At 44.5% G+C, this 24,003-nt stretch overlaps 1 protein-coding gene across 1 annotated transcript in view; it reads right to left on the minus strand.

Annotated features, from left to right (window-relative positions):
- LOC144509100 (uncharacterized) overlaps positions 1-24,003 on the minus strand; it is a 67,567-nt gene that overhangs the window by 25,927 nt on the left and 17,637 nt on the right. Inside the window, exons 2-4 of the mRNA XM_078237500.1 lie at positions 20,372-20,665; positions 16,907-17,206; positions 7,951-8,085 (exon numbers count right to left, since the gene is read on the minus strand). Coding sequence (XP_078093626.1) covers positions 7,951-8,085; positions 16,907-17,206; positions 20,372-20,665 — 729 coding nt within the window. The remainder of the gene's footprint in view (positions 1-7,950; positions 8,086-16,906; positions 17,207-20,371; positions 20,666-24,003) is intronic.

Genomic DNA, 24,003 nt, shown 5'->3' on the forward strand with positions numbered 1-24,003 from the left:
CAATCCTGAGCGGAGGCTGATCCCTGACCCAAGGGATAGAATCATAGAATCATAGAAACCCTACAGTACAGAAAGAGGCCATTCGGCCCATCGAGTCTGCACCGACCACAATCCTACCCACATATCCCAACATATTTTACCCGCTAATCCACACATCCCAGGACACTAAGGGGCAATTTTAGCATGGCCAATCAACCTAACCCGCACATCTTTGGACTGTGGGAGGAAACCGGAGCACCCGGAGGAAACCCACGCAGACACGAGGAGAATGTGCAAACTCCACACAGACAGTGACCCAAGCCGGGAATCGAACCCAGGACCCTGGAGCTGTGAAGCAGCAGTGCTAACCACTGTGCTACCGTGGGAGTGATCGCCATCCTTTGGGGCCTTTGTATGGGAGACCCTGATGGGGAGGAGTTTTAGCCAAGGAGTAATATTCCTGCTCTTTATGACCTACAGGCAGCCACCTTCTCCTTGAAGCTGCCTTTGATTCCCTGCAGTTGATGGATTTCCAATCCTATAGAGCAGGTTAACCGAGAGGCTTCCAGCCTCATTAAAGATTTAAATTGTCAATAGCACCTAGGAGCAGGTTGGCAGCTCACTCCTTGTCCCGCCAACCCCCCAAGCCCTAAGTAGGATCAGGTTTCAGATCTATAAAAATTTAACTTCTGATACCAACCCATCCATTTTTTGGGTGGTTAAAATCCAGCTCAACATTTCAGGTCAATAATCTTTTATCAGAACTCCCCACGAACGCTGCCTCATCTGCTGAGTATTTACAACATTTTTTTTTGGCATAAATTCTGTTTGATAGGGTCCACTAAGAATCTCTTGAGAAAATGGTACAGAATATTGTGGCAGTGAAACAGCAGGGAGTTAAAGTCAAACATAAATCAGGTTGAGGACATTTCCTGACAGTGACAAGGCTGCTGAATTTTGAATTAATGATTGTTGGCTCCGTCTCTGGACTATAAACTATTAGTTATGCAACATGACCTACTTGTAACATAAATAAATAATACATTTTACCATTGCTTAAAGCTATACATTTATCATCCAAGATGATCATAAACATTTCACTCCATTTTGTCTTTTGGCTTAAAGTTAAAACTCTTGCTGCAAATTGCTCAGCTACAAGTGAAAACCTCCAGTTTCAGACTTTTAATATCATGCAAGTAGCTTAGCAGTAACCTTTTTTATTTACTTTTCCACAATTTCTCTCTAATTCTCCTCTTGATAACCAAAGTACTCCTGGTGGATTATAGGGTTGCCAGCTTCCCATGTGGACAAGGGGTTTAAACCAATAAAGACAAAACAAGTGCCAGGGACCCAGGTTCAATTCCAGCCTCGGGTGACTGTCTTTGTGAAGTTTGCACATTCTCCCCGTGTCTGCGTGGGTTTCCTCTGGATGCTCCACTTTCCTCCCAAGTCCAAAGATATGCGTGTTAGGTGGATTAGCCATGCTAAATTGCCCCTTAGTGTCAGGGGACGAGCTAGGGTAAATACATCAGGTTATGGGGATAGGGTCTGGGTGGGATTGTGGTCGGTGTAGACTCGATGGGTCAAATGGCCTCCTCTTGCACTGTCGGATTCCATGATTCTATGATTCTAAAAGAAACCAAATAACAGCATGGCAAATACTTTAAGCTTGCAATTTTCAAGTGCCCAATGTGTTACGAAATTTTGACTTCCTGGATTAATTTGCTCATGCTATTTATATTTTGATATACTGCAATATCACTGTCAGATGCCTTGCATAATGCCAGACAGCCGAAAAGAAGACGCATCTTTGAAAAAGGTAGATCCTGGGAGGGCAGAGGTTGTGATAGCAAAGTGAAAAGATCCAAGGGAGCAGGTGTTGAAGGATCTGGTCCTGACTTCAAGGTTTTTGCACAAATCAGATACTCCCAGATAAAAGCAAAATGCTACAGATGCTGGAATCTGAAACAAAAAGAGAAAACACTGGAAAATCTCAGCAGGTCTGACAGCATCTGTGGGGAGAGAACAGTTGTGTTGAGAGACAGAATTCCCAGTTTTCCCAGAATTCAACAGTTATGTTGAGAGACAGAATTCCCACTCACCTGAGGAAGGGGCTTTAGGCTCCGAAAGCTTGTGGCTTTTGCTACCAAATAAACCTGTTGGACTTTAACCTGATGTTGTTAAACTTCTTACTGGGAGAGAACAGTGCCAGCATTTAAAGTCTAAAGCCTTCATCAGAGATACTCCCAGATATGGTTGCAGTTGTGCTTTCTGTTTGGAATACAGCATGGGAGGGAAGATGAGCAGAGGCCCCACACCACAGGGTAAGCTCTTACTGGAAGGAGGATGAAGGAGAGAATGGTTCATAGCAGGATGTTCAGGGAGCAATCCTCCTTCCTGAATCACAGTGAGTAACAGTTGTGAGACACCAGTGTTTCAATGCAGGTGTCCTCACTGAAATCTGTCACCTGCTGTAGCCACAACTACAATCTCAGAGCAGCATGACGACCAAATTGTCAGTGGCTGCGAAGGTGACTATGCCAAGAACTTTAATACTTCAGGCTCCTTCCAAGATGAAGCTGGAGATCTATCATGCAGTTTATCATTCACTGTTGCATAAGGAAGATCACCAAAGCAGTCTATTCACTGAGAGATAATACTTTCAGGTAAATGCTCAACATCTTGGTTGCTGTTATGATGCCTTCATTCTGCGAGCTTGTGTTGTACCAGCTGCATTTGTGCTACTGTAACATAGCAAATGATAATCGCAGGGCGACAGGACTATCCACTGACAATGTGGCTGAGGACTCCAGTGTGTAACATATGCGCAGTATGCATTCAATGCAATCAAAGCTGCTATACAAAATCTGTACGAGCAGACCATTAGAAAAAGCTTAGAAACAAAAACATAGAAAATGTACAGCAACAGAAAGTAGGAATGAGAAAATAAAGCAAATATTCAAGAAAGAGATGGAACAGTTGGGAATAGTCAGGAAATTTCACTTCAGATCACTGCAAGTTGGGTCATGGTCCTTTAAATAATACTAATGCTAGGCTCTTTTCCAGCAGAACACTGTTCTTTGATGACTGACAAATGAATATAGACAATAGATGTGGATCATCCAAATTTGAAAATTGAGCATTACATCAGCAGGTAGAGCACAGTAATATGATAGCACCAAGTCAGATGTTTCCCGTGTATGCTTAGGATATCCAAGCGAGTGCCCTTTTCAGCTTGGAACACCATGTGGGCCACACCAGAACAGCTGGAGGCTCCAACAGCAGTACAGATCCAAAGTTTGAACCCTGTATTTATAATAACCTCATGTATCTAGAGGTAGTAAGTGCATATCAATTAGCAATTTATTCCATGAATTTGATTCACAATACTGCCACTTGCAATGTATGCATCTGACACTAATAAGCTCGATAATGATAATTCAGTCATACAGAATAAAGTTTAATAATCATCACCAGTATACAGCAGTCCAGAATTAAGTGCTGCAAGCCTGTATAAAAATAGACTATGTTAATAATCTGGTGAATTCCATGTGCTCTTTCATGTGGTTGCAAAATGTACTGCAAACTTTCTTCTTTTAAACCAGTACTATTTATATGAAATTTGGTTCTTTTCCACACATTAGGGAAGACCCATTACTAGTATAAGATATTTATTTTATTATTACCTCTGAGAACTTGAAAATGATCATAAACGACCCTTAAAGATAATACCAACTCTTCCAAATCTACTCATTGGGCGCGATCTTACCAGCCGTTCTTGCCACACTCCTGCTGCAGCGAAGTCGGAACATTTAGCGCCCAGCCAAATCTCCGTTCGTTGCAGTGGGATGGGAAAATCCCACTAACATGAATGTCCGTAACATTTTGACCATTATGTTAAAGGAATGCTAAACTTTCAAGTTGTCATGTCACTCATTTCAATGAGGGAGATCTAACATAAGTTCTCAGCTTTCAGAAACTTTAGTCATTGCATAGCCTGGACTGCAGGATCTGTTGATGCTTAGAAAATTTTGTAATTCCTATTGATGCTATCAATAGGAATATTGATGTTATCCAATGTATGGAACAGCTGACTCTCCACAATTGGAGGTTTCTTTAGTCCCAAATTAATTGCAGAATTTCAGCCAGAATTATTGTCTACACATTCCTGCAAGTCACTATGGGTAAACAGCTGGTTCGACTCCAGTGATATAAAAAGCAGGAATGCTTTGAGCAATAATTTTGTTAATTGGCTGCACGGTGGCACAGTGGTTACTACTGCTGCCTGACAGCGCCAGGGGCCTGGGTTCAATTCCCGGCTTAGGTCACTGTCTGTGCGGAGTCTGTGCATTCTCCCCGGGTCTGTGTGGGTTTCCTCAGAGTTCTCCGGTTTCCTCCCACAGTCAAAACGACATGCTGGTTATGTGCATTGGCCATGCTAAATTTTCCTTCAGTGTACCCGAACAGGCGCCGGAGTGTGGCGACTAGGGGATTTTGACAATAACTTCATTGCAGTGTTAATGTAAGCCAACTTGTGACACTAATAAACAAACTTAAAACAAATGCTGACAAAAAGGCATGAAATTTACACATCAGAAGAATACCAAATTTCTGCCTGATCATGTACTCTCAAAGCATGGCTACAATTTTGGTATTCCTACATTCCACATCAGATGGGAGAAGATATCCTTCCACAAACCCATGTCCAGTGAAACACTGAGTCACTGAACGTGTGCCTTGCTGATCCAGCACTTGTGGGCTACCCAATGACTTGTCCGAATTTCACATGCAGCATGAATATCTGCCAACTCAGACCTACATATTTGCAAACTGGGCAAAGGGACTGGAATAATCCTCTTTTACGTGCACAGTTATTTTGAAAGAATGCACACCGTTCTTAGCGACGATCCAAATTCATCATCAAACGTGGTCGCACAGCCCTGTTTGAAAGCAAATTACAAAAACGTTTGTTAGACTTGCCTGAGAATAACAGGCCGCCTTGTGGTTTATATGGTAGGATTCATCCTCATGATTCACTACATCCAGGTACGTACGGGCTGCCGGAGACACACAAAAGGGCTGTCCCATTACGCCTTATCTATGACTGATTCTGCATAACTTGAAATTATTATAAATTCATTTTACAGGATGATGGCATTGCTGGCTAGACCAGCATTTACTGCTCATCCCTAGTTGCCCTTCCGAAAGTGGTGGTAAGTTGCCTTCTTGAACTACTGCAGTCCCTGAGGTCCCTGAATTGGTCAACTGCTGGAAGGGGGTTGCTACAGCCAGTTCTGAATAGGTATTTCAAAAACAATGAAGAGTTCCTTCAATTTTACAAAAGGTATATACAACCTGCATGTCAACAGCAATACCACATGTAGAAGCTATTATTAAAGATGTTATAGCGGGGCACTCAGATAAATTGAAAGGAATCAGGCAGGGTCTATATGGTTTTGTGAGAGAGAAATATGTTTAGCCAATTTATTGGCATTCTTTGAAAAAGTAACATGTGCTGTGGATAAGGAAGAACCAGTAGATGTACTGCACTGAGATTTCCAGAAAGCATTTGATAAGGTGCCACATCAAAGTTATTGTAGAAAATAAAGGCTCATGGTGTAGGCCTGAAGGGGGTAACATATTGGTATGGATAGAAGATTAACCAGCTAATAGGAAACAGAGAGTAGGCAGAAGTGGATTATTTTTTGGCTGGCAAGATATGATGAGTGATGTACCACAAGAATCAGTGCAAGGACCTCAGCTTTACAATTTATATAAATGACTTGAATGAAGGGATTAAAGATATGGTTGATCAATTTGCTGATGATATAAAGATGTTTAGGAAAGTTGTGACGAAGACATAAGGAGGCTATTAAGGGATAGGTTAAGTGAGTGGGCAAAGATCTGGCAAAAGGAGTATAATAAGGAGTATCTAGCAAAAGCGGGAAAATGTGAAATGTCCATTTTGGCAGGAAGAATAAAAAGGGCATTATCTAAATAGTGAGAGATTGCAGAGCTCTGTGATGCAGAGGGAAGGGGGATCTGAGTGCCCTTGGGCATGCATGAATCACAAAAGGTTAGTAGGCAGGTACAGCGAGTAATTAGGAAAGCTAATAGAATTTGATTGAATTTTCTGAGCATGTAACCAAGTGTGTGGATGAGGGTAGTGTGATTGATGTAGTTTACATGGATTTCAGCAAAGCCTTTGATAAAGTCCGACATGGGAGACTTACTAAGTAGGCTAATGCACATGGGATACAGGGTGATCTGATAAGGTGGATTCATAATTGGCTTAGCGGTGGGACACAGTAAGAAGTTTAACAACACCAGGTTAAAAGTTGAACTTGTTAAACTGTTAAACTTGTTAAAATGTTAAACTTCTTACTGTGTTTACCCCAGTCCAACGCCGGCATCTCCACATCATGACTACCATTAGCGGTAGGAGACAGAGGGTGATGACAAACGGCTGCTTTAGTGACTGGAGACCAGTGACATACCACAGAGATCCATGTTGGACCCCTATTATTCGTAATTTATAAAAATGAAATAGATGACTATGTGGGGGGTAAGATCAGTAAGTTTGGCGATGACACAAAGATTGGCCAGGTGATTAACAATGAGGTTGAGTGTCTAACGTTACAGAAAGATATAGATGAGATGGTCAAATGGATGGATAAGTGGCAGATAGAATTTAACCCTGAAAAGTGTGAGGTGATACACTTTGGAAGGAGTAATTTGACAAGGAAATATACTATGAAAGGTCTGACACTAGGAAGTTTCAAAGAACAAAGGGACCTTGGCGTGTTTGTCCATAGTCCTCTGAAGGCAGAAAGGCAGGTTAATCGGGTGGTGAAAAAGGCATGTGGCACACTCGTCTTTATCAATCGGGGTATAGATTACAAAAGCAGAGAGGTCATGATGGAGTTGTATCGGACTTTGGTGGTTGGATAGGCTTGGGGTTCTTTTCACTGGAGCAGAGAAGACTGAGGGGCGACCTGATTGAGGTATTCAAGATTATGAGGGGCATGGACAGGGTGGATAGGGAGCAGCTGTTCCCTTTAGTTAAAGGGTTAATTACGAGGGGACACAAGTTAAAACTGAGGGGTGGGAGGTTTAGGGGGGAATTTGAGGATTTTTCTTTTACCCAGAGGGTGGTAACGGTCTGGGATGTACTGCCTGGGAGAGTGATGGAAGCGGGATGCCTCACATCCTTTAAAAAATACCTGGATGAGTACTTGGCATGCCATAACATTCAAGGCTATGAGCCAAGTACTGGCAAGTGGGATTAGATGGGCAGGTCGGGGCTTTTCATGCGTCAGTGCAGATTCAATAGGCCAAAGGGCCTCTTCTGCACTGTAGTAATCTGTGATTCTGTGATTCAATATAAATTGTTGTTCTCTTTGAAATTTGGTAATCTTGTGTCTATCCTAATGAGTGCAAGAGGAAAAGCTTTGATAGAATATCCCTTTTTTCGACAATATGCAAGTTTTGTGCTATCAAGCAACTATTACGTTAATGTGTAAAAGGACTAACAAGAAACCTCATAATGAAGCTACATGCAGGTGCCCATAAACAGATGTGCATGAATGTAGGTGTCAGTAACTAAATCCAAGGAAACTAGTTCACTTGAATTTTTAATGTTATTTAGATAACAATGTCAGCAAATAAGCTGCACAACCAAATCTAGATGTTAACTAATATAAACTATATTATATTATAAGAAAAAAACAAATTGTTTGATGAGGCACAAAATGGTAATAATTGCAGACTGTTTTCAAGGACTGGTTTTGTGCTTTTTATGGTTAGTAAGACTTCAGGCATTTCTAACCAAGAGAGGGACATATATCAGAAACCTATTCACAAATTTCCTCACATTATTTTACGAGGTACAAGGACGTATTTGACTACTAATTGCAAATTGTCTGTTCAATATAGTTATGGTCTTCATCAAAGTCAACTTTTTGTACTGACCTTGATATTCAGTAGAGAGATTCTGTAGCTGAATATGTGTAGAGCATTTTGTAATTTGCATTCCATCAGAGGAATGACTGTTCCAGGCAACATTAATATCTTCCCGTGAAGGCTCCGCTGTGGTCTTGTTCATATCTGAGAGGGAAATCAGAGGGAAATATATGTGTTTGATTATTCAAATGCTTCACAGTCTAGTCTGGTTTTCTCACATTGATTGCTAAGGTTAGTCGACAGTTCCATTGCCGTTACCTCTGCCACTAAAGGTGGGCACAAGTAATTGGTTTGCCCATTTGTGAACAACATATTGAAAAAGCGAATGAATAGATTTTAACCAAACTTGGTACACATATACGGTATGGCCCAAGGAAAACCTGATTAGTTTTTAGCACAGTTGCAGATCCAGAACCCAGAATTTTTTAAAGGATCTGTTAACATTGGGAGATAGGGCAAGTTGACTTTTTTTAAAAGAATGCTGTGGGTTATTTTATTTAGAATGCTGTTGATCATTTTAGAACGTTGTGAATTATCTCAGTGGCTGTGGTAGAATTTACCACAGCTTTCAAAACGTGAGCTGGGTTTTCAGGGCAGGTTGTTGGATGTGGATTAGCCTGAAGCCTCCTCAGTGAGGTGGAAGCTCTTGATGGAATACTTATTTTTTCAGTTTTGAAGTTACAGAGCAACAACCGAGCAGAGAAAAGCCTCAAGGAAAAACTGCATAATTGTAATTACACTGAATTAATATAGTATGTCAGAGTTCATAGAATAGAATTCCTACAGTGCAGGAGGAGGCCATTCGGCCCATCAAGTCTGCACTGACCACAACCCCACCCAGGCCCTATCCCTATAACCCCATGTATTTACCCTAGCTAGTCCCCGAAATTAAGGGGCAATTTAGCATTGCCAATCCACCTAACACGCACATCTTTGGACAGTGTGAGTAAACCAGAGCACCTGGAGGAAACCCATGCAGTTACGGGGAGGCATGCAGACTCCGCACAGAGAGTGACCCAAGCCAGAAATCAAACCCAGGTCCCAGGCATTGTGAGGCAACATTGAGTGCACTCTACACTTGTTGCATCTCCAGCTACCAGGACGGTGGAAGTTGAATGATCTTTTTGAAGTCTAGTTATTCTTATGTTCCAATGTGGTAATTTAGCAAATAGACAACAATAATAAAGCTAAACGAAAACATATTAACACTGAACATATGTGGTAGAGTTAAAATATGGGGTTCATTATCCACTAGACTATTAATGTCACTGAGGATATAATGATAAAAGTTGCCATAGTCCCAGATGACCATAGGCTGCTCTCCCCTTTGATAGGGGAGCTGACTGGTGGTGATTTAACCTGAGGATCACCATGCCTCAGGCGGGGGGCCAGGTTGAAAAGGCAGGCCTTCATGAATAACCTCAGCTGGTAGGGAAATTGAACCCACACTATTGGCTTTGCTCTGCATCACTAATCAGCTGTCCAGCCAACTGAGCTTGAACACAATGAAGCAGAGATCTATATTATAATGGTGCAGATATATCGTATAGGTATGACCTGCAGCAGGTTTGCAGTGTTTAATCTGTTAGGACCTGGTTAACAAGTGTGAGTAAAACTCAAAGTACTGCAATGCTGGGAAATATGAAGTGAAGCAAAAAAAAAATTGTAAACACGTAGAAAGTCAGTCAGCAAATGCAGAGAAAGCAGAGAAGTTAATGTTTCAGGCACTAACCACCCCTCGGGCTGTGACCTCTACTGGAGTGGGATATTTTCCTCAAATATAAATGCCTGAAATTTTTTTTTTCCACATCTTGGGGAGCACTTCATCAGTCACGGGCATTTGGCCTCTGATATTAGGGTAAGCGTTCTCCAAGGCGGCCTTCACGACACACGACGGTGCAGAGTCGCTGAGCAGAAACTGATAGCCAAGTTCCGCACACATGAGGACGGCCTCAACCGGGATATTGGGTTCATGTCACACTATCTGTAACCCCCACAGCTTGCCTGGACTTGCAGAGTCTCACTGGCTGTCCTGTCTGGAGACAATACACATCTCTTTAACCTGTCTTAATGCTCTCTCCACTCACATTGTTTGTACCTTTAAGACTTGATTAGCTGTAAGGATTCGCATTCCAACCATTATTCTGTAAATTGAGTTTGTGTCTTTATATGCCCTGTTTGTGAACAGAATTCCCACTCACCTGAAGAAGGAGCTTAAGGCTCCGAAAGCTTGTGGCTTTTGCTACCAAATAAACCATAGAAATCATAGAAATCATAGAAACCCTACAGTGCAGAAGGAGGCCATTCGGCCCATCGAGTCTGCACCGACCACAATCCCACCCAGGCCCTACTCCCACATCCACAAACCTGTTGGACTTTAACCTGGTGTTGTTAAACCTCTCACTCAGTCTCAATCCCATGGCTAAAAAACTGAGAGGGGGGTCCCCATCCATGATCCTGATGGCTACTCTGCAGCAGTTTAACAATGGGAGCAGCATTTGCTACTTTACAGCTGGATTTCAGTTGTCCACCTCATCTCTTCCCGGGGGGGGGGGGGGGGGGGGGGGATGTGACGTCTCTTCCCTGAGGAGGGGGGAGGGGGGTGTTGGGGGGGTGGGGTAGGGGGAGGGATGTGACGCCTCTTCCCTGAGGGGGGGGGGGTTGGGAGGGGGGGATGTGACGTCTCTTCCCCGAGGGGGGGTAGGGGGGGATGTGACGTCTCTGCCCCTGGGGGGGGGCGGAGACGTCACATCCCCCCCCACCTCAGGGAAGAGACGTGATATCCTCCCCTGCCCCCCACCCCCCCGCCCCAGGGAAGAGACATCACATCCCCCCCCCCCCGTCCTCAGGGAAGAGATGTCAGATCCCTCCCCTATCCCCCCCCCCAGAGAAGAAACGTCACATCCCACCGCCCCCCCCCCCTCACCCCACCCGCCCCACCAGGGAAAGTCAAAGGCAGTGCAGACAGCAGTGCTGTCAGCGCTGCTTTTGACTTTCGTGCTCGGGCGCGCTGAGTGCTGTCGGCTTCGAACTGCACATGCGCAGTTCGGTGCTCCGACAGATGCAAATGCGCTAGGCCCCGCCCACTGGACCCACGACGAAAAAAGGCGTATGGGGGCGCTGGAGCGCGGCTGCCGGGCGCGGGTCTGATTTACGACCGCACCCGGCACTTAGAGCCGATTTGGTAAAATCAGCCCCCAGGTGTCAGGGCAAGGTGTCGGGCAACCTTGGCGCTACAATGGCCGACTAATGACCACTTAAAGGCCTCATCCCACCCCTGCTGTATTTAAACCCATACCCCACACCATGATGGAAGACCTGTAACTTAAGCTGTGCGTGCCAACCATTGGATTTTACTTGCTCTCAAAACCACCGGCTGGAGAATAAAAAATTTACCCTTTTTATTTCTACTCTATTGCTGCCTGTGCCACGGGAGGGTGAAGGCAGGAATGGAGTGAGGTGGAGGATGAATGTGTGGCTGAGGGACTGCTGCAGGGGGCAGGGATTCAGGTTCCTGGACATTGGTACCTCTTTAGGGGCAGGTATGACCTGTACACACAAAACGGGTGGCACTTGAATCCCAGGGGGACCAATATCCTGGCGGGAAGGTTGGCTAAGGCTACTGGGGAGAGTTTAAACTAGATAGGTTGGGGGGAGGGGATCGAGACGAGGTGACTGGGAGCGAGGAAGTTAGCTCGCAAACAGAGAAGGGTTATGGACAGTGCAAGAGGGAGTATGGACGGGGGATAGAGAAGGGGAGAGCTCAGACCAAAGGATTGAGATGTGTTTACTTTAATGCCAGGAGTATAGTGAATAAAGGGGATGAGCTCAGAGCGTGGATCGATGCCTGGAAGTGTGATGTGGTGGCCATTACGGAGACTTGGATGTCTCAGGGACAGGACTGGATACTCCAGGTGCTGGGATTCAGATGTTTCAGGAAGGACAGGGAGGGAGGCAGGAGAGGGGGTGGAGTGGCACTGCTGATCAGGGATAGTGTCACAGCTGTAGAGAAGGTGTACGCTGTGGAGGGATTGTGTACAGAGTCTCTGTGGGTGGAAGTTCGGAGTGGGAAGGGGTCAATCACTTTGCTGGGAGTTTTCTATAGGCCGCCCAATAGTAACAGGGAGGTGGAGGAGCAGATAGGGAAACAGATCCTGGAGAGTTGCAATAATAGCAGAGTTGTTGCGATGGGAGACTTTAATTTCCCAAACATAGATTGGAATATCCCTAGGGTAAGGGGATTGGATGGGGAGGAGTTTGTTAGGTGTGTTCAGGAGGGTTTCCTGACACAGCATGTGGACAAACCTACAAGAGGAGAGGCTGTACTTGATCTGATACTGACCAATGAACCTGGATGGTGTCAGATCTCTCAGTGGGAGAGCATCTTGGGGATAGCGATCATAACTCTATCTCCTTTATGCTTGCATTGGAAAAAGAGAGGATCAGGCAAGCTAGGAAAGCGTTTATATGGAGGAAGGGGAAATATGAAGACATAAAGCAGCAAATTAGAGGAGTAAATTGGAAGGAGGTATTCTCGGGGAAATGTACTGAAGAGAGGTGGCAGTTTTTCAAGGAATGTCTGTCTAGAGTTCTACAGGACAACGTTCCGAGCAGACAGGGAGGAGTTGGTAGGTTAAAGGAACCGTGGTGCACGAAAGCTGTGCGGGACCTAGTCGCGAAGAAAAGGAAAGCGTACAAAAGGTTCAGAGAGCTTGGCAAAGATAGAGATCTAGATGAGTACACGGCTTGTAGGAAGGGACTAAAGAAGGAAATTAGGAGAGCCAGAAGGGGTCACGAGAAGGCCTTGGCAGGTAGAATTAAGGAAAACCCTAAGGCGTTCTATAAATATGTGAAGAGTAAAAGGATGAGACGTGAAGGAATAGGGCCGATAAAAGGTGAAGGCGGGAAAATCTGTACAGAATCAGTAGAAATGGCAGAGGTGCTTAATGAGTATTTTGCCTCGGTTTTCACAGAGGAGAAGGACTTGGGTGGATGTACTGTGGGCTTGCGGTGGACTGAAAAGATTGAGTATGTGGACTTTAACAAAGAGGTTGTGCTGGAATCTTTGAATGGCATCAAGATAGATAAGTCGCCGGGTCCGGATGGGATGTACCCCAGGTTACTGTGGGAGACGAGGGAAGAGATTGCAGAACCTGTGGCGATGATCTTTGCGTCGTCAATGGAGACGGGAGAGGTGCCAGAGGATTGGAGGATTGCGGATGTGGTTCCTATTTTCAGAAGGGGAATAGGGAATAGGGATAGCCCAGGAGATTACTGACTGGTGAGTCTAACCTCAGTGGTTGGTAAGCTGATGGAGAAGATCCTGAGGGACAAGATTTATGAGCATTTAGAGAGGTCTAGTATGCTCAAGAATACTCAGCACGGTTTTGTCAAAGGCAGATCGTGCCTTACGAGCCTGGTGGAGTTCTTCGAAAATGTGACCAAACACATTGACGAAGGGAAAGCGGTAGATGTGGTTTATATGGATTTTAGCAAGGCGTTCAATAAGGTCCCCCATGGCAAGGCTTCTAGAAAAAGTGAGAGGGCATGGGATCCAAGGGGCTGCTGCCCTGTGGATCCAGAACTGGCTTGCCCAAAGGAGGCAGAGAGTGTGTATAGATGGGTCTTTTCCTAAATGGAGGTCGATCACCAGTGGTGTGCCCCAGGGATCTGTTCTGGGACCCTTGCTGTTTGTCATTTTCATAAATGTCCTGGATGAGGAAGTGGAGGGATGGGTTGGTAAGTTTGCCGACGACACGAAGGTTGGTGGGGTTGTGGATAGTCTGGAGGGATGTCAGAAGTTACATAGGATGCAAGACTGGGCGGAGAAATGGCAGATGGACTTCAACCCAGATAAATGTGTAGTGGTCCATTTTCGCAGGTCAAATGGGATGAAGGAGTACAATATAAAGGGAAAGACTCTTAGTACTGTAGAGGATCAGAAGGACCTTGGGGTCCGGGTCCATAGGACTCTAAAATCGGCCCCGCAAGTAGAGGAGGTGGTTAAGAAGGCGTATGGTGTGCTGGCCTTTATCAATCGAGGGATTGAGTTTAGGAGTCCGGGGATAATGATGCAGCTATACAAGACCCTCATCAGACCCCACTTGGAGTACTATGCTCAGTTCTGGTCGCCTCATTACAGGAAGGATGTGGAAAAGATTGAAAGGGTGCAGAGGCGATTTACAAGGGTGTTGCCTGGATTGAGTGGCATGCCTTATGAGGATAGGCTGAGGGAGCTCGGTCTTTTCTCCTTGGAGAGACGTAGGATGAGAGGAGACCTAATAGAGGTATATAAGATGTTGAGAAGCATAGATCGGGTGGACTCTCAGAGGCTTTTTCCCAGGGTGGAAATGGCTGCTACGAGAGGACACAGGTTTAAGGTGGGGGGGCTAGGTACAGGGGAAATGTTAGGGGGAAGTTTTTCACACAGAGGGTGGTGGGCGAGTGGAATCGGCTGCCGTCAGTGGTGGTGGAGGCAAACTCAATAGGGTCTTTTAAGAGACTCCTGGATGAGTACATGGGACTTAATAGGATGGAGGGTTATAGGTGGGCCTAAAAGGTAGGGATATGTTCGGCACAACTTGTGGGGCCGAAGGGCCTGTTTTGTGCTGTAGTTTTTCTATGTTTCTTTCTATGTTTCTATTGCTCAGGATGTGACCCAATATTGAGAGTTACATCAAAATCATTCCACCAGATGATCCAAGTGTTTAAAAACTGCTGTTACATAATAAAGGCTGGTTTGTCTTCCAACAACGAGGTAACAGTGAAGCAGGACTTGTACACTCCTTTCTAGTCCAATCGCAAATCTAAGGATGGATCAGGGGTTATTGGCCATGCAAGACAGGTTCGCATCAGGCTTCCCACCACCGAGAAAAAAAGGCTTAAGTCTATATAGAACTTTATATAGCCACTACATGTCCAAAGTGCTTTACTGCCAGCGAAGTTCTTTTTTGAAGCACAGTTACTGTTGTAATGTCGGACACATGGCAGCAAATCTGTGCACAGCAAGTTCCTACAAACTGCAATGTGATAAATGACCAGACAATCTGTTATTGTAATGCTGATTGATGGATAAGTATTGTCCAGGGCACCGAGGATAACTCCCCACTCCTCTTCAAAATAGTCTCATGGGATCGTCTGTGTCTACCTGAGAGGGCAGATGGGGCCTGGGTTTAATGTCTCTCTCATCTGAAATGCATCACCTCTGACAGGACAAAACTCTCCCTGTACTACATCAGAGAGTATCAGCCTAGATTATTGCACTCATGTCTGGACTGGGACTTGAACCCACAACCTTCTGACTCAGTGGTGAGAGTGTTACCAATTTACAAACTGAAGGGTACAACTCTAAATGGGGTAGAGGAGCAGAGGGACCTGGGTGTATATGTGCTTAAGTCATTGAAGCTGGCAGGGCAGGTTGAGGGAACGGTTAGTTAAGCATACAATATCCCAGGTTTAATTAATAGGAGCATTGAATACAAGAGCAAAGAGGTTGTGTTGAACTTTGACAAGATACTTGTTGGAGTATTGTGACCAGTTCTGAATGCCACACTTTAAAAAGGATGTGAAGGAATAGAGGGAGTGCAGAAAAGATTCACGAGAATGGTTCCAGGGATGCAGAACTTCGGTTATGAAGGTAGATTGAAGATGAGAGGACGTTTCCTTGGAGAAGAGAAGGCTGAGAGAAAAATTGATATGGGGATTCAAAATCATGAGGGGTCTGGAGCAAGTAATTAGGAAGAAACACTTCCCACTCCTAAAAGGATCAAAAATGAGAGGCCACAGAGTTAAAGCAGTTGGCAAGAGAAGCAAAAGTGATATGAGAAAAAACTTCTACGCACAGCGAGTGATGAAGATATGGAATGCACTGCCTGAGAGTGTGGTGGAGGCAGGCCCAATCAAAGCATTCAGAAGGGAATTATTCTGTTATCTAAAAAGGAAGGATGTGCAGGATTACCGGGAGCAGGTGGGAGAATGGCACTGAATGAATTGCTCATTTGGAGAGGCGATGCAGGCACAATGGGGTGAATGGCCTCCTTCTGCGCAGTAACAATTCTATGATTCTGTGAACTTAGACTCAGCTGATAGACTGAAAGGGAATCTGCTCGGGTTATAAAGCAAAATTCACAGTAGTGCTGTGGGCATACTCTGGGCCTGCCCATACCTCCCAGCAAGCAGTCCCAAGGAACAGATAAGAGGGAAATAATATGAAAATCCAGGGCCCACTCCCCATTAACATCTACACAAGGCAAGTAGGGAAGAGCAACCAACAATTATCCTAGAAGAAATAGAGAAGAAAAATCAGGCTGTGACGGGAAGGCAACAGTAGGCCCTGACATTCCATTTTCCCTCAGTTATTTTCCATTACTGTGGAGGAAAATCCATTCCAAAGAACCTAGCGACATCCTGCAGAGTTGAGCCATTTCCTGCTATACTTTGCTAGCAATCCAAAAGCAACGAGAACTTGGGTAATTTAATCATTCTGAAAGGTACGACTACAGAATTAACCTTATCACAACAAAACTTCGAACTTGGCTCATCTCAAAATATTTTATTTGGTTTGGACACCTTAAAAAGTGGACAATTTTTACAGAGTGGAGGAATACAGGTTTGTACTTGCAGTGCTCACTGTAACTGGACAGTAGCCAGTAGAGATGAGACAAGTGAAGGAAGGAAGAATCAAAAAAACTAACTCTCTTCCCCCACTGGGTATCTCACAATGAATTATCCAAAGACAGAAATAGGCAAAGTACTCAGAACAGGATGTTTGCTCACTCTGGTATATCTGGAAGGAAATAAAAATACCTTATAATGGGAAGTAATAAAATTAACAGCAGATTTTTTTTTTAGTTGGTCTAATTGAACTACCCAGATTTAGGCAAGGTTTATATGTTAAATCAGGTGCTGAACTTATAAATACATGTCTGTAGCAGGAAATAAACATTAACATTAATGCACAATTTACCTTTAATGGTCATTGCCAAATAATTAGTTGTGTCTCTGCAACATGGATCATTAGTAACTTCCCTCTTCACAACAGGGTCACAGTTATTAGTGCAAAGATCTTGGTTCTGATCTGTCAAATCTTCTCCAGTAGAATTCCAAAATTGAATTTCCATGTAACATTTGGTAGTTTTCATCCCATTTACTGAACTGTAACTCCAGGTAGCATTAATTTTGTTAGGTAAGGATAACATGTGTTTCCTCAATCCACTGATCCCAGCGATTACACGTTTATCTGTTATAGATATCATCATTTTGAATACTGTATGGGAATAAATGCACATAAGAAATGAGCACAGATGAACCAAAGAAAAAAAAGCACAACTTTTGCTTAATGGTTGTCAATGAGGGAAGCATTGAAAGGAAGGTTGGAAGGGAAATTCCTCAGAATTGCTCCAACTCCACCACCATTACTCCCCTCCTGCCAACCCAGAAACAAGTCTGGTGAACCTTTGTTGTACTCGATAACAATAATATATTTCCTAAGGTAAAGGAATGGAATCAAAATTACACACAGTACTCCAGGTGCAGTTAAAGCAAGATTTTTCTACTCCTGTACTCAAATCTTCTTGTGTTAAAGGGTCACAGACAATTAACCTTCCTAATTGCTTGTCAGCTTTCAGTAGCTTATTGACGAGATCACAAAAGTCCCTTTACACATCTACAATTTCTAATCTCTTACCATTTAAGAAACACTCTGCACATTCATTCCTCCTAACAAAGTGGATAACCTCACAATTTTCCATGTATTATTCCATATGGCAGGTTCATGCCCACTGTCTACCCAAATCCTCTTAAAGCCGCTTTGCATCTTCCTCACAACACACATTCCCATCTAGCTTTGTCATCTGCAACCTTGGAAATTATTAAATTTGGCCCCATATTCAAATCATTGATATAATTTGTGAATAGTTGCGGCCCAAGTACTGATCATTCTGGTATCCCATTAGTCACAGCCTGTCATGTGAGAATGACCCATTTATTCCTACTCTGTTTTCTGCCTGTTAGCCAATCCTTAATCAATGCCAGTACGTTACCTCCTTTCCCATGTGCTTTAATTAGGCTAACCAACCATGCAACAATGTTGCATTCATGGTTAATTGCGGCTTAACAATCAGTTTTTATGTTCCAGGCCAGAATTCCATTGTTCTTCCTTCAGAGCGCAACAAAGCACTTATTAGCTTCATTTCCAATATAATGAGTTTGATCACTCTCTTTTACGTTAGTTCTAGTTGGGGGAGCCAGTTCGTCTGCACTTTCTCTACTTTCGTTGATTACAATGGGTTTGTACAATAAAGTGTGAGATTCTACAGGCAGAGTGAGGAATTCTTTTGTGCTTCTAACTCCTGATGGTAGCTCCCAGAACAAAGGACCAACTCATGGTCATGTGACTTGTTGCAGCCATCCTTTTCCATTCAACAGAAAATCCATTTTTTTAAAAATAGCGATGAGAATAAAGTTCTTAACATAGTGTGGGATTTCTTTTCATGCCATAGGAACCCAACAATGTCAAGCACCTGATTATAAATAAGAAGATAAATATTTCTTTACGAAAGAAAATAGCATAGCTGATCTGAGCCCAAATAGAAATCCAAATGTTCTAATTGATTTCAACAACCCTTGGCACCTTGGCTACAGAAGGCAAAGGTTTTCCCATTCCTGGTCGCTGTCATTAGCCCATGCTGAAAAGTGTTTTGGGGCAGATGCGCTGTCAATATATGATGGCTTTTCGCTGTGACGTCCTTCACTATAGAATAACTTACTACCACTCACCATCTAGACTCAAGGGACCCAAGGCCAGGTGGGCCACCCTAGGTTTCATCTGCCCTTGGAAAATTTCAGACAGGTCAGGAGCAGGCAGGTAGGTGGCAGGAAGGCTACCCAGAGCATTTTATGAGTCTCCTTAGTTGCAAACCTGCTGGCAGGGACCTGTAAACGTTTTCCAGAGTAAATGGGCTGAATTAAATGGGGTGCGGAATTCCACACTCCCTTGGCTAAAAATGTCAGGAGAGAGGATGCCCACAAAGAAACACCAGCTGCCCCAGAGCCATTTAGTGGCCAATTAAACATTAATAGGCTGGAGGTGGAACTTTCACCCATCTGGATCAGGAAGTCTCAATTCAGAGCGTTGCCAGCCAATCAAAGACTGACAGCTCTCCAGTATGTGAAGACACTGAGAAGAGTCAACTGGCACTGGATTAAGCCCAGCAGGGATGTCATGGATCTCCCCAGATGCCAAGTTGGCAGGCCCTGGCCCCATAAACCCATAAAGCCCCATAAAGTCTGGGTTTTAGAGGCCAGAGGTGGAGGAGAACCTGAGCGGAGAGGAGAGGGTGGCTGAATGGCCCGAAGATCCATTAAGGAGGGACTCTTATGCCCACCACCAGCCCATGACCTGCTGGTCTTCCCCAATGGAATGGGCCTCTCCCATCACTGGTTAAAATACAGGCAATGGTGGATTGAGGCCACTGAGTGGGCATTGTGTGCTCAGAAGGATCTCAACTGACCCACTGGCCAGCAGGCCACTTGTGCCTCCCCTGCCAGTGACAAAATGGTGAGGGCAGGGCCGGCCAGGTGGGCAGCTGGATTTTACATGCATTCAAACAGACCCACTGGTGGGGGATCATATAATCGAGCCCAATGTTTCAGGTCTAACATTTTACAATTCTGACAAAAGGTCATCAAACTGAAATGTTGGGCTGCATTATAAATCAGGGAGAGCCCTTAATTATGCATTAATTTCCCACTCAGGATCCTCAACTGGGCCATGGCTGTGCAACCCACCTAAAGCCTCCCTGGCTATCCATACGATTGTGGTGGGCCAGTCCCTCCATCATCACAATGCCTTAATTTGTAGGTCCAAGTGCCCATGGGTAACCTGTAAAATTTAGCTCTGCTTCTCTCTCTGTAGGTTCAGTTGCAGATTATCTTATATCCACATATCTCACTTTTAAGGCAGAATTCCTGTCACGTCAAAAAGTCCAATGAAAATGCTTGGTATTTGAATAGTCTTTTCTCATCCAATACCTTGCTGTGTTATTACAATGTTAATAAGCCACTCAATTTTGAATTGCAACACCATGCAGAATTAGGTCGCATTAAGAAGAATTGTGTTAACCGCGCTTCAAATTGAGTTTTAGGTGGTGGCCCTTGATCATTACATAGTATGAAGCTTGAAAATCAAACATCTATTATCTAGAAACAAAGTACATGGTGCTTACAGTAATTGTTTTAGGAGATAAAGAATATTTCTACTTTAAAACAATTATCACAACTTAACTCTCCACAGATACTAAAAACAAATGAGAGATATATAAAGCAAATTTACCCAGGCACTTTTGAAATACTGAAATTTTGTAAGTAGTAACATGACAAATCACAGAGTTTTAGACATGACATAAGCACCAAATAAATTACACGGCTTTACCCTGAGAAGGTGATCCCTGTTGCAGTGTATGCTTTTCCTTTGTTTTACATGTAAACCAGCCTGTGGCTATAAAATGTGGAGTTATGTTCGGACAAGTAGATCTTCCCTGATTCCTTGCATTGCTGGAATGATTTAAAGAAACTTCTATCTCAGTCAATCTTCTTTGAGTTCCATTTTGTGAACAGCTGGTAATACTAGTAATGTTCATGAATCCGAGCAGAGAGGATAGGTTGGTTACTTTATTTGATAAGGTTGGGTTAATGCACACAACCATGAGCACATTAACAACGTCTCCTGTGAACAGACAATAAGTAAGTGCGTGAGTGAATTTAGTGAATTAGCAGAGCTACTGTCTTAATTACAACCACAGACAGGCACATTCCAGCAGGGGTCCCTGGATGGTGACTAGGAGCATGAATCCCAATTTTCCCTGTCTCTAACACAGGTCACTCAGGCCAGCTGTGGCTCCACTTAAGATCAGCTGGTCAGCAGAAACTTGGGGAATGAAGCTGGAACTGTATGGGTTGTAAGTTTCGGTATATCCAGTGGTATATTTGCCTAATAAAGCAAACCTGCCATGTGTTGTTAAAAACTGCAATGTTAATGCTGTTTAAATTAAAAGATATACCGAAATGTTCTAACATGTTGTGCAATCTTTAAAAAAAGCATCTTCTGGAAAGATTTTCAACCAGCCTTGGTGACTTGGAAGAATGAAAGAAAACATGCTTTAAGTATCTATTAGTGACTGAAATAATCTGTATAGTGCTGGACTCCCAATACCTTCAAGGGCTAAAGACTAGTCCTGGAGGATTCAGTATATAGAATACCAGAAGCTCTGACTCCTCTTGAAGAACTCGGGTGAAATTTTCTCAGAAAAATTCTAAGTGTCAAACGGGTGAGAAAACAAGAGGTTTTCTCACCTATTTTTCCAACGAGGTTTAGTGGTGGTAATTTACGGCACTCTGTGCCATACAGAGGCTGTAATGTGATTCCCGCCAGCAAGTGGAGTGGGTGGAGTTATTCACAGTATACTGAGGGATCTGTCAATCTGTCAACCCCAAGGCATCACATGGATCCCCTTCCACCAGATTAATGCCCCCCAATCATCGGCCCCAACCCATGGTAGCCGGCCCCAATCCAGTCACCAACCCCAACTGATCAGCACCCACCCCAATGCAGAATTCCTCCTTCCCTCCCCTGCTATGCACCAACCCCCAACCTCCCCCTTGCCTTCCCTCCCATTTAGCTCTGCCCCCTCAGACCCTGCCCCCTTCAGGCCTCACCCCCTTGGCACTGTCCAGTGCCCGGTGGGCAATGCCAGGGTGGCACTTCCCATCCCTGTCCCCGACCACCCAGGGGGCTTCAATGGCCTCCAGTCCCACTAGCGAGGCCATCACATCTGGTCCCTGTTGGTAGAGACCGTCTGTGATCCTCGCCAGAAAGCTCTTCGACTGACAAGAGAGCTAAGGAAGTGAGTCTGGACTATTGCATCCCGGCTAAACATGTCATTTATATTTAATAAGAAGTTTAACAACACCAGGTTAAAGTCCAACAGGTTTATTTGGTAGCAAAAGCCACACAAGCTTTCGGAGCTCTAAGCCCCTTCTTCAGGGTTAGTGGGAATTCTGTTCACAAACAGAGCATATAAAGACACAAACTCAATTTACATGAATAATAGTTGGAATGCGAATACTTACAACTAATCAAGTCTTTAAGAAACAAAACAATGTGAGTGGGGAGAGCATCAAGACAGGCTAAAAAGATGTGTATTGTCTCCAGACAAGACAGCCAGTGAAACTCTGCAGGTCTAGGCAACTGTGGGGGTTACAAATAGTGTGACATGAACCCAATATCCCGGTTGAGGCCGTCCTCGTGTGTGCGGAACTTGGCTATCAGTTTCTGCTCAGCGACTCTGCGCTGTCGTGTGTCGCGAAGGCCGCCTTGGAGAACGTTTACCCGAATATCAGAGGCCGAATGCCCGTGACCACTGAAGTGCTCCCCAACAGGAAGAGAACAGTTTTGCCTGGTGATTGTCGAGCGGTGTTCATTCATCCGTTGTCGCAGCGTCTGCATAGTTTCCCCAATGTACCATGCCTCGGGACATCCTTTCTTGCAGCGTATCAGGTAAACAACGTTGGCCGAATTGCAAGAGTATGTACCATGTACCTGGTGGATGGTGTTCTCACGTGAGATGATGGTATCTGTGTCGATGATCCGGCACGTCTTGCAGAAGTTGCTGTGGCAGGGTTGTGTGGTGTCATGGTCACTGTTCTCCTGAAGGCTGGGTAGTTTGCTGCGGACAATGGTCTGTTTGAGGTTGTGCGGTTGTTTGAAGGCAAGAAGTGGGGGTGTGGGGATGGCATCTCGCCAAGGCCATCCCCACACCCCCACTTCTTGCCTTCAAACAACCGCACAACCTCAAACAGACCATTGTCCGCAGCAAACTACCCAGCCTTCAGGAGAACAGTGACCATGACACCACACAACCCTGCCACAGCAACCTCTGCAAGATGTGCCGGATCATCGACACAGGTGCCATCATCTCACGTGAGAACACCATCCACCAGGTACACGGTACATACTCTTGCAATTCGGCCAACGTTGTCTACCTGATACGCTGCAAGAAAGGATGTCCCTAGGCATGGTACATTGGGGAAACTATGCAGACGCTGCGACAACGGATGAATGAACACCGCTCGACAATCACCAGGTAAGACTGTTCTCTTCCTGTTGGGGAGCACTTCAGCGGTCACGGGCATTCGGCCTCTGATATTCGGGTAAGCGTTCTCCAAGGCGGCCTTCACGACACACGACAGCGCAGAGTCGCTGAGCAGAAACTGATAGCCAAGTTCCGCACACATGAGGACGGCCTCAACCGGGATATTGGGTTCATGTCACACTATTTGTAACCCCCACAGTTGCCTAGACCTGCAGAGTTTCACTGGCTGTCTTGTCTGGAGACAATACACATCTTTTTAGCCTGTCTTGATGCTCTCTCCACTCACATTGTTTTGTTTCTTAAAGACTTGATTAGTTGTAAGTATTCGCATTCCAACCAATATTCATGTAAATTGAGTTTGTGTCTTTATATGCTCTGTTTGTGAACAGAATTCCCACTCACCTGAAGAAGGGGCTTAGAGCTCCGAAAGCTTGTGTGGCTTTTGCTACCAAATAAACCTGTTGGACTTTAACCTGGTGTTGTTAAACTTCTTACTGTGTTTACCCCAGTCCAACGCCGGCATCTCCACATCATTTATATTTAAATCAATGTCCCTTCCCGGGTGCGAGACTGATTTCACCAGAAGAATGGGGCCAGCAATATCGCAAAAGATGAGAAATCGGATGTGAACCTGATTTTTTGCCTCTTGCTCATATTTTCTGCCCTGCTATACTAATCGACCAGCGCAGCGGGACAGAAAAATCCTGCCCCTCATCTCCCCCACTCTGCAATTGTTGAAAAGGGTAAGACGAAACAGAAGGGCGGTTGATGGAGGAGAACCGGTGGATGCGGTGTTTTTGGATTTCCAAAAGGCGTTTGATAAGGTGCCCCATAAAAGGCTACTGAAGAAGATTAGGGCACACGGAGTTGGGGGTAGTGTGTTAAAGTGGATTGGGGACTGGCTATCCGACAG

Source organism: Mustelus asterias, chromosome 1 (genome assembly GCF_964213995.1).
Source record: "Mustelus asterias chromosome 1, sMusAst1.hap1.1, whole genome shotgun sequence".
Taxonomy (NCBI): domain Eukaryota; kingdom Metazoa; phylum Chordata; class Chondrichthyes; order Carcharhiniformes; family Triakidae; genus Mustelus; species Mustelus asterias.